The 11,389-nt window shown below is 51.3% G+C and overlaps 1 protein-coding gene across 1 annotated transcript; it reads left to right on the top strand.

Annotated features, from left to right (window-relative positions):
• Positions 1–1,464: 1,464 nt before the first annotated feature.
• Positions 1,465–11,243, top strand: ASPVEDRAFT_48356 (uncharacterized protein; the record flags this gene model as incomplete). Its single annotated transcript, XM_040813994.1, has 16 exons — positions 1,465–1,516; positions 1,570–1,871; positions 1,932–3,297; positions 3,357–4,118; positions 4,465–4,466; positions 5,168–6,063; positions 6,326–6,327; positions 6,934–6,935; positions 7,568–7,703; positions 7,844–7,922; positions 8,023–9,271; positions 9,325–9,535; positions 9,587–10,545; positions 10,598–10,686; positions 10,738–10,906; positions 10,965–11,243. 16 exons carry the CDS (start codon positions 1,465–1,467, stop codon positions 11,241–11,243), a joined length of 6,555 nt encoding a protein of 2,184 aa, XP_040661846.1.
• Between the last annotated feature and the right edge of the window lie 146 nt (positions 11,244–11,389).

Raw genomic sequence — 11,389 nt, 5'->3', positions numbered from 1 at the left:
ATGAAGCATATGCCCATGGGGAAGGTGTAGCGAGAGTGACGGCCAGGAGCCAAGAAATACGTAGTAATGAATGATGACGCCCTGTGTCACCGAGACTCCTCAGAGAATCTGTCTGTTCTGGTAAGGGAGGATCATAACCATATCCAAGCTCTTGGCAGCACAACCCAAGCAGATAGTGACTCAGGAAATTATGCATTTTGCACATGGATGTTACTAATATATGCTTGGCAACACCCACCGGGCGCTGAAAGTGACAGAGGCCCAGCAATTCGCCTGGTGCCACTTCGTAAAGTATGAGGAATTGGAGTGGGATCCCCGCAGTATAGTGCAGGCTTTCGGTCTGGAGATAGTACATAGTTATGGATCTTGCGTTAATGCTTTTTTCCAGAAATGGAATAGAAACGCTTGCCAATAGAAAGGACGCGACTTGATGATGCACCCCATATTATCCAGGTTGCGTCGGTATGCAAGGAGCAATGAATCCCGGCTGCTTCTGGAAAACATCACCGATCTGGAGCAGCGACCAATGCGGTATCCATGTTCAGCCACCTGCACGGGATCATTCTAGGCTGGATTCGAGAAAATCGCATTCTCCCTGCGGCTAGGACTACTGTAACCCAGCGGGGTAGATGGAGTTGGCAGGTGATGCAACGGATAATACGGAGTGCTCTTCAGACTCCAGAGTAGTCATCAGCGCTGCCAACAGGGCGTGTCTCCGCGGGATTCCGGATGCTGCGAGGAACGAAAATCATTCTTCGTCTCTACCCATCGACTTGGCGAGCATTCTGCTTCTTGTCCTCTCATCGTCAGCAACCATTGACCGGTCGCCCATTTGTTTCTCTTCTTCCTGGCCTGGAGCCTGATAAAGCCTAGCCCATGTGGTCAATCTAGACTGCAGTGGATCTCGCCGCTATTGCCGCCGCCGCTTGTTTTTCTCTCCAAGTCGGAGACACCGCCGCCGCTCTTGCTTTCTCTCCTCCAGTTCCCAGTTCTATTTCTACTGCTGCTACTAGCCTCTCCCCCTCCTCCCTCCCACCTTTCCCTATCAGACTCTCCACTCTCCTCTCCCCTTTCCTTACCCTCTCCCCAGTCGCAACGGAATCTGTTGCTGTCTTGGATGATTCCTTGGTGGTCCGAAATCCCGTCCGTCTGCCTCCGGCCCTGCACGCCGCCTACGAAGCTCCCGGGCCGTTGTGAGTAACGGCAGCAACCGGACTCGTCGAAACGTTTGCTCCGTCGCCCACGCGCAACCCGCGCCCTTCTACGCCTTGTCCCACCAAGTTCCGTCACCAATCGTCCTGAAAGAAAAAGGAAAAAGAAAAGGAAAAAAAGAAAAAAGGAATAAAGCAAGCTTTGCATGGGAGTTGCTTCTTTTACCTTCTACTTCTCATCGTCTGTCACGACTCGTTAAACTCCTATTGCATCTTTGGAGGGGCATGACTTCCGCCCGCGGTCCTCGACAATATGACGTCTAAGGCGACTGACTCTGCAGATGGGAAGAACCCTGTGCAATTCGGTAAGCACTAACTTTCGCACTTGTGATTTTATTCCGTTTGTACGTTCTAATAGGATTGCCGTCTTCAGCCGAAGCCCTGCATCCCCAAAATGTAGACCAGACGCCCGCCGGACAGGATTCTGAGTCTGGAAACACCGATGCCAAATCCAAGCAGCAACCTGCACAGGTGCGCTTCTCTTCAGTGAATGAAGAGTTTGAGCCACCGGAGCTGCCTCCCTCTGGTAAAGCTCCGACCAGCGATCCGAAGCAAGAAGATGATCTCCGTTCGCTCGCGGCAACCCTTCAAAAGTCTCAGCTACAAGAGTCGAGAATGTTTAACATCTCGTACGATCCGGTTTCTCTTCCATCATCACGGGTATTACGCCCCGTCATTTCATTGGTGGGGTAGTCTGTTTGCTAACTACTTGCCCCCTAGGTCGCATCTCGAGAGTCGAGCGATCGCAGTGCACGAGAGAACGGCTCCGAGTTACCGTCAACTCATACTTCTCCTCCAGCATCAGCGATGCAATCACCCCCTCTTACGCCAGCTGCGACTCATTCGCATGAAGCTACCGCACAGACAGGACCTGCGCAAACAACAGCAAAGCAAGCCCCTCCTCCTTCCCAACCCTCGGAAATCACCCCCTCTGCCTCTCCCCCAACAAGCGCGCAATCTAAAAGTGCAATCGCTCAAAGCGCTCCCAGCTCACGTCCATCGTCAACGGATCAACTATCGAGACACAACGACGTCGCACAAACATCCTCACATCCTCTCAATGGAACGAAACATCAAGCGCAATTTTTCGTTGGCCCGGAGGGAGGCACGCGGGATGAAAGTCCGCCAATGACTCCCGGTGTCAACGTAGAGAGCTACACCCCACCCGGTGCCATCACACCAATTGGCGAGCCGAATGACCCGTATGCACGCAGCAAACGGCCGCCACAGTCGAAGAATCTCACTCAACTTGATCCACGATTCATATTCACTGGCCGTGATTTGAAACGCAGGGGTCACCGTGCGACATCTCATCCTCGTCCTTCGAGCGCGCGCTCCTCAAGTGCATCGGATCTCAAAGGAGGCGATAAACGAGCGGGTATATTCGGCGGGAAAAAGGACGTACGACAGGGAGAAGCAGAAACCAAGCCGCATGGTCATATGTCGGAGCTAAAGCGGTTCTTTAAAATGGGTCACAAGCATAAGCGTGGGGAATCGCCCACCTCAAAGAAGTCCAGCCGTTCGTCTGGAAAGAACACTCCTTATCAAATGGCACCCGACAATGTTCCATTTGCGGATGACCATGGGCTCAACTCCAAATACGGAAAACTTGGGAAGGTTCTTGGCTCAGGCGCTGGTGGTTCCGTCCGGTTACTTAAGCGTAACAGTGACGGCGTGACATTCGCCGTAAAGCAATTCAGAGAGCGTCATTCCTGGGAAACTCTGAAAGAATATTCCAAGAAGGTGACCGCCGAATTCTGTATTGGATCGACTCTCCACCATGGTAATATCATAGAGACACTTGATATAATCCAGGAGGGAAACCATTGGTACGAGGTTATGGAGTATGCGCCGTTTGATCTATTTGCCATTGTCATGACAGGCAAAATGTCCAAAGACGAAGTGGCTTGTTCTTTCAAACAGATCTTGAGCGGCGTGGCATACCTACATGGAATGGGCCTAGCTCACCGAGATCTGAAACTGGATAACGTTGTCGTCAACGAGCATGGAATTATGAAACTCATTGACTTTGGAAGCGCTGTGGTCTTTCGATATCCCTTTGAGAATGACATTGTGAACGCGTCGGGTGAGTCCATGACAAACAATTATCATTTGTAACTACAGAAAGTGTTCTGACTGCTTTAGGAATCGTCGGATCCGACCCATATCTGGCGCCAGAGGTTTATGATGAGAAGAAATACGACCCTCGCCCAACAGACGTCTGGTCTCTAGCCATCATTTTTTGCTGCATGAGCCTACGCCGGTTCCCTTGGAAGCAACCCCGAGTCAGCGATAACTCTTATAGACTTTTTGTTTCGACGCCTACACCTGGGACTCCTGTTCCCGATGCTGATCCAAAGCGGCACCGGCCTGTGAGATCGGCGCCGAATCTCACAATTGCCCCCAATGAGGATAAAGGTGCACAGTTTGCATCGAGTATTAGTGAAGAACCTTCGAAAATAATGGCGACGCCCCCACGGTCCCCCGTTAAACCGCCGGCGTCTCCTGTTAAACCATCGGCAGCCAGCCAGGAGGAAAATCGCCCACCAGAGAACCCACAGGAGAAGACAGACGGCAACAATGGCTCCGACAACAAGACTAGTGGCCAAAACAAACCCACTCGAACTACAAGCAAAGAGGCACCCCCGCTTCCATCTGGCTCAACACAATCGAGTGGGCAACGTCAGGAAGTGATCAAGGGCCCTTGGAGACTGCTGCGGCTTCTTCCTCGTGAAAGCCGCTACATCATCGGCCGCATGCTCAAAGTGAGCGTGAAAGACCGAGCCGACCTCGATGATGTATTGACAGATGAGTGGGTGCGGAATATCAAAGCATGCCAGCAGGAGGTGACAGGGGAGTTGATTAAGGCGTCGGGTCATACGCATGTCCTCGAGCCGCCTTCCCCGAGTGTGCCTGTTGCCAGTAAGGCGAAGTGATTTGGGCAGCTGATTGTGTATAATGACCGAACTGAAAAGGAAAAAAGCTTCGTTTACCCTTCTGTGTTGTGCGTTTTTAGATGCATGGCGTCTTGTGTTCTATACCGTCCTTTCGTGATGATCTTTCGCGGCGCTGCTAACTACAATTAGACCTACTTTGTCGTCAACCGTTTGTATCCCCCAGGTGGTGGATCTGTTTTACTTTCTGTGCCCCATATGCCCATTGTCATTGTTCATACACCGTTAGGTCGACTACCTACTCTAATTCGTGATCCGTCTTTTGTCTCATCTCGGCGTTGTGGTGGGTGTTGTGGCAGCAGTATGTTTTGTTTAGTTTTGCTCTTTTGTTCCTTTTTTTTTCAAGTACTTCGTTCTTGCTCTCTTTTTCTTCCGCCTCACTTTTGGCTTCGATATTGCCCCGTAAGAGTTAACACTGTACGCGAGTCCAGCAGTACATTTGGTGTATTGCGAGGCTCTTTTCTTTCATATCTACCTGTCTTTAATAACACCCCCGAGGCGAGCTTGTTTAGCCATAGATTACATGAATACATCAAAAGTGATCAATTTGATCAATCAACTAGTGCTAAGTTCGGAGAGTGCGTCCTTACGGATATTGCGGACAGTAGTGAAAAGCGCCGAAGCTGGCCGAGCGGGATTGCGGTATCGGCGGAGATAAGGCGATTACGGGAGGGCTGCCGACAAAATGTTGGACTTGGACTGCATTGGAAACCTTGAGGAATCTCCAATTCTCCATTTCTCCATTTCCCCAAATTTCGCCTCCCTGATTCTCTACGCTTTCCTCTCACGTCTCCCGGACCGGATTCGAATTGGGAGCCCGGAATGCTAGTTTGACTTTTGCTCCCATAATTCCTCCAACACAGATGGCGGAGTCACGAGATCAAAGTCAAGAGTCCTTGGTGTCCTCTCTCTGGACCAGGTCCCTAATTGTACGCCATGGACGCCTTCTATTCCAAAATTGCCAGCATGAACTGACCCAGGCACTCTGCCGACTCTTTCTAGTCCGGCGCTGTTGCGGGTCTCACCGTCGATTGCTCCCTTTACCCGCTTGACACCATCAAGACCCGTCTTCAAAAAGCCAGGCACCATGCGCCCGCAGCCCCGGCTCCAAGCGTCTCTCTCCGACAGACAATCCGCGGTATCTACGCAGGCCTTCCCTCTGTTCTGTTCGGTTCAGCTCCCTCCGCCGCATCCTTCTTCATCGTCTACGATGGCGTCAAGCGCACCCTCCTTTCCTCAGCGAACCCCGAGTCACAATCTCGCAGCCACATAATTCTTACACAATCGCTCGCCTCTTCAATGGGTGAGATCGCAGCTTGCGCAGTCAGAGTTCCGACGGAAGTCGTCAAGCAAAGAGCCCAGGCCGGCCTCTTCGGCGGCTCCAGTCGGCATGCGTTAACGGATATCTTGTCCCTACGGCACCCGGACCCCAAGACCGGCGCGAAGAGGGGATACGGTCAGGTTATTCGGGAGCTGTATCGTGGAGCCGGTATCACGATTGCGCGTGAGATCCCGTTTACGGTCTTGCAGTTCACGATGTGGGAGGCTATGAAGGAGACATATGCCAAGCGCCGGCAATTGGAGGCTGGATTGGCTACGGCGGGTGGCGCACAGGTGCCTGCATCGACAAGTGCGGTTTTTGGTAGTATTGCGGGTGCGATTTCGGCGGGGTTGACGACGCCGTTGGATGTTATTAAGACCCGGGTTATGCTCGCTCGGCGGGGGGATGGTTCGGAAGGGAATCCAAGAGTAAGAATTAAGGATGTAGTGCAAGAAATTTCCAAGGAAGGGTTTGGAGCTTTTTGGAGAGGTGTTCAGCCGCGAGTTGCGTGGATTGGCATTGGGGGTGCGATCTTCTTGGGTAGCTACCAGTGGGCATGGAATACTTTGGAAGGAAAGTCGAAGGCAGATGATTAGGTTGAACTGACGTATCATAATGTGTATATATACTGATAGAATCTCGATTAGAGCTAGAACAGTCATAAATAGACGAGGTCGGATATAACTATACCTTCGAGCTACCGTCTGTTCATGTCTCGGATAGATGTTCAAGAGCTGTGATTGGCAAGCCTTCTCTGCGCGGCTTATGCACAATGGTATCACAAAATCAAGACACCTCGTGGTTCCTGAGCAACCATTGCAGCTCTTTCACCTGCTCAGGCGTAAGTAGGTATTCCATCTTCTCATGCGAGAGAAAGTCGTGGTCCGCCGCCTCGAAGCCCGGGACAACAGTCTATTTGAATCAATGGATATTAGAACATACCTAGTCCATAGTTAGCGGTATTCCATCAAAACTTACCTCGCTGATCAATAATCCTCCAGATTGCAACTGTTCCTCGTTTCCATCCCCATCCTTGACTCCTGATGAATCATCCTCTGGCAACGAATAAGTCGCCTTCTAGTCACCCCTGTCCCCAAACCATTGCAGCCGCTCCCCCATCTCAACCCTGTGTCCAACGACAAACGACTCAATTGACGCTTTTACCTTACCCTCGCCGTTTCCACACCCCGGCCGGTCAGCATGGATGACGATATACCGTCCACGGCCGCGGTGAAGCGTATGCACCGTCCGGCTGCGATTCCGATGGAACGCGCCAACGGGCGAATGAGGCGTTAAAAGATAGAATATAGTTGTGCTTGCGGATCGAGTTGTGTGGTTGCCATTGCCATTATTGTGTTCATTCTTATTCGGTTCCCCACTCTTCATGTCAGTAGTAGGGTTTTTGGTGGCAGCGCTGTGTTTGTTTATGCCTTCGACGTTGGTGTAGTGGTAGGGGTTTTGTAATGTTGAGATGAGAGATTGGATGGAGGGAGATTCGTGGGAGAAGTTGGATGAACAGGGGATCTTTGTTGGAGGATAGATGGCTTGATCGAGGAGAGGGGAGTATATTTTCCCTAACCTATGTGAAAAGACCAAGCAGCTTGTGCCAGTCTCTACTTTGTATAGTTATATCATTATTACATTCCAGAATATATACAATTACCCACTTCGGACCCATTTATTTAGCCGGATCGGGCTCAGTGTCAGTCTGTGCCGATCGAGGTTGTCGCTGCTCGCTTGCCAAATTGCGGTCGCTTCCGGAGCAGATTTCAATAGAGCTGGTCTATATAGCTGCAATTAAAGAGGACGGGGATCAGATCCTTTATCAAAGGAGTGGAAGAGGAACGAAGGGGCCTAGCGCATCGGCCAAGTAGATTAATAAATCCATCAGGCACAACCTCATCGCCTCCAAATCCCATTCCCCGCTTCTCCTCCACAGCCTCCTTCTCCCAGACGTCGCTTCCTGCTGTGCTAGAGTTGTCTGCTGGTGCTTACCACCCTCTTTCTGCGTTGTTGGCGTTGTATTTGTAGAGGAATGCTTGTCTCCACCGCTATCTGTCTGATCGCACGTTTGTGAGCAGCGATCGTCCTGTCACTGCCTCCGCATCGCCCGTCCCCTCCGCACTTTCACCTGCTTCACCCGCACGCCTGTCGCCGTTGTCGCCGTTGTCGCCTACTGCATGGCACGCAAACTGAGCCATCAAAGGGTCACATATGGTAAGTGCTTTACGTTGCGATGGCTTTTGTGTCTTCTTGTTTTTACCTCTTTCTTTCGCACTCCAAAGCCCGCTCGCACGCCCTCCGATTGCTCCGATGTCTGGATTTTGCAGCTGACCAAATAATCGTTGTCTGTCCAGTGCTCCCTCCGGCTGATGCACCTGGTGGTCATCGGCTGGGTATCAACAGCTTAGCGATAGACCCGGAGAGATCGACTCTGTGAGTGCCCGAACCGCCCTCTGACGCTCCCTGCCAAAGGGACACTGCAAGTCGCAGTCGTCGGTGTTGCCCCGATTCTGACCAAACTCTCTTGAACCAGCTACTCGGCTGGTCGCGACGGAGTTATATGCTCGTGGGACCTCGACCTTCCCTCGCTTCCCTCATCCTCAGCCTCGAAACCCGGTCCGACCAAGTTTCGTAATCAGGTTCAGGCGCACACGCACTGGATCAACGACATTGTCCTGACGCAGAACAATTCTGCCCTAGTTAGTGCTTCGTCGGACACCACGGTTAGGCTATGGCGGCCTCACTCCGAGACTACGGACGTTCCGGAGCCCATCGGTAAACACACCGACTACGTCAAGTCGCTTGCGAGCCCAGGATCCCAGTCAACATGGGTTGCGTCGGGCGGCTTGGATCACAAAGTTAATTTGTGGGACCTCAATGGCAAAGGAGAAATCCTTAGCATAGGTGCCGCTGGTACGGATGAGGGTGCGAAAGGTTCAGTTTACGCTTTGGGTGCTGTCTCTTCCGTCGTGGCTAGCGGTGGACCCGAAAAGCTGGTGAGGGTGTGGGATCCCAAGTCCGGAAAGCTGATTACGAAGTTCGTTGGACATACGGACAATATTCGAGATATTCTAATCAACAGTGACGGCGATACGATTATGTCGGCGTCTTCGGACCAAACTGTCAAGATCTGGTCTCTGACGGCAGGTCGATGCATGCATACGCTGACTATGCACAACGACAGCGTCTGGTCACTTTATTCGAACCATCCCAACCTTTCCGTCTTTTACTCCAGCGACCGATCTGGTCTGGTTGCCAAAACTGATACGAGGAATGCTTCCGATATTGAACAGGGTATGTGTGTAGCTGCAGTACAGGAGCATGAGGGGGTGGTCAAGGTCGTAGCAGCTGGCGATCACATCTGGACTGCCACACCAACGTCCAGCATCAATCGCTGGAGTGACATCGATACAACTGCGGATATTGACGCCCCCAAAGTGCTTGCCGATCCTCCAAACTCGAACGCAAAAGGGTCAGACAAGTCGCCGCCCAAGGAAAAGCCAACAACGATACCCTATGAGTCACTTTTGCTTCTTTCCAACACGTCCATACTGCCAAGTTCACGGATACCCCAAGCATCCAACCCGGCTGCAAATGGTCAACCATCCTCACCACGACCGGACATTGAGGAGGAACTAGGTATCACAGTTCCTGTTTTCTCTCTGCCTGAAGAGACGGTAGAGGGTCAGCATGGCTTAATCAAGTACTGTCTGTTGAATGACCGGAAACGCACATTAACACAAGACTCTGCCGGCGAAGTGATTTTATGGGATCTACTTAGGGTAACCACCGACTACCTCCCCAATTGAGACGGGGCCGTGCTAACGGTATCTAGTGTGTGCCTATCAAGTCATTCGGCAAACGTCATATGGATGATGTGGAATTGGAAGTCAACACCACCGAGAGTGTCGCACACTGGTGCACGATTGATATCCGAACGGGGAGGCTGTCTGTAATACTCGAGCCGGGAAGGTGTTTTGACGCGGAAATATACGCGGATGAGGCTCAGCTAGCCGACTATTCCCAAATACGAGAAGATCAGAGATGTGCGTACGCCCTTTCCTTACAATGGATTTTGTCTTGCTGACCTGGTATAGTGAACCTGGGAAAGTGGGTCCTACGTTGGCTCTTTGCTTCGTTGGTGGATGAACAGGTCAAGCGTGATGCCGAATACCGTATCGAAGCGAAAGCTAAAGCGGAGGAAGTTGCCAAGTCACATAGTCAGACCGCGCCAGTGGATATCCCCGGCAAGTTAAGCGTACCGATACCGTCAGATCCATCTTCGGCTCCTGGACGCTCAGGCTATGATTCATTCGGCAGTCCTACAACACCTGGTTTTGGAATAGGTTTTGCCACAAGCCCCGGTTCGTTGACGGCATCGGTTTTAAACCACGGGCATAACAATCACAATAACATGGGGACGTCCCCAGGAGAGTCTTCTGATTATTTAATGTCACATCAAAGTGCCGATGTGGCGAGAAGCTCCATGTCGGATAGGTCGAGCGACTACTTTTCGCCTCCCAAAACTCAAACAACATCCGGAGAGCCCGACAAGTCCCTACCCACATCAGGAGGAGAACAGACACCAACTGCTACTTCCGCCAGTGAGCCGGATAAGGAGGAACGCAAGAAGAGCAGCTCGCGCTTTGGAAAGAAGTTCCGGATGGACTTCCCCAAGAAGTTGGGACGGACTTCGACTGAAGTTAAGCCTCAAATACAAGAAGAAAAAGTGGAGGAACCTGAGATGACATCGGTAAAGGAAGAGAAGGTTTTCGAAAACAACCTCAGCGGCTTTATTGAGCGAGTACATCACGATTATGAGGAATATATCTCCGGCAACCCAAACCAGGACCTGGTGTCGGCGTTTGCTCCTAGTGACGAGAGCGAGACACCTCTGCTGGAGATACCAAATCGCACTGTGGTCTTTATCCAAGAAGAATCTGGTGATTCGGTTGTGGCCACTGATATCTACAGAGGCACTGTTGAGAATATCAGCCAGGACAGAGAGAAACTTGAGAAAACCATGCCGCTGTGGCTGGCTGATTTGCTACTCAGGGTAAGTGAATAGTTGCATAATTTGGCCCGTTCGTTTTTTTTAACCTAGCCAGAACCAAATGCCCTTCAAGGAGCCCGTCAAAGTTGCATTTACGCTGAAACCATACGACGACTCCCTACCGCCGGTCGTCAAACCAGACCCGTAAGTACCGATCTCTGCTGTCCTCTTGGATACATACTGACGGAAATACAGACCTAGCTTCAATGGCAATACAAACAATTCCCGCCTGAACGCCAACCGAATGCTTCGGGCTAAGAAAATACTAGCATACGTATCGGAGCGCATTGAAGAACCGACCAACGACCCGGTACAAGATGCAATGAAACCCGAGGAGTACCTTGAGCTGTACTGTCAAAATATTGTATGTGTCTCTTGAGATAGCTCTCATCACGTCCTGGAAGCGTATTAACAGCCCATAGCTCATAACCCCCAACATGACCCTTGCTACTATAAGAGCGCTCCATTGGCGCAACAGCACTGATATGGTTCTCCATTACAAGGCTACCGACAAAAAGGCGATTCGACTGATAGGGTCTGACAAAGGCAACAATTCCAAGGAAAATCCAGGAATTGAGGAGCCCCAATCCAACCAACAACCTCAGTCTGAGTCAGGTGGTGTCGGAACTGCCCATGTCGAGGATACCGGAGCTTCACCGGGCAGCACGGCATCAGGCTCTGCCTCTGTAAACAACAGTTGATTTAACGCTGTGTTATGCGCTTAACCAGCATAGATATCCTAGCACATTCTCGCCTTGCCTTGTCTTTTCCTTTGGCGCGCAGCAGGTGAGGCCCATGATGGCTTCCTTGTGTTACGGTGGTAGGCGATACCTCTGTTCTCATTTTT

The sequence above is a fragment of the Aspergillus versicolor genome (assembly GCF_001890125.1).
Source record: "Aspergillus versicolor CBS 583.65 unplaced genomic scaffold ASPVEscaffold_1, whole genome shotgun sequence".
Classification (NCBI taxonomy): Eukaryota; Fungi; Ascomycota; class Eurotiomycetes; order Eurotiales; family Aspergillaceae; genus Aspergillus; species Aspergillus versicolor.
Note: the sequence above shows the minus strand (reverse complement) of the source record. Positions and strands in the feature narration are given on the sequence as shown.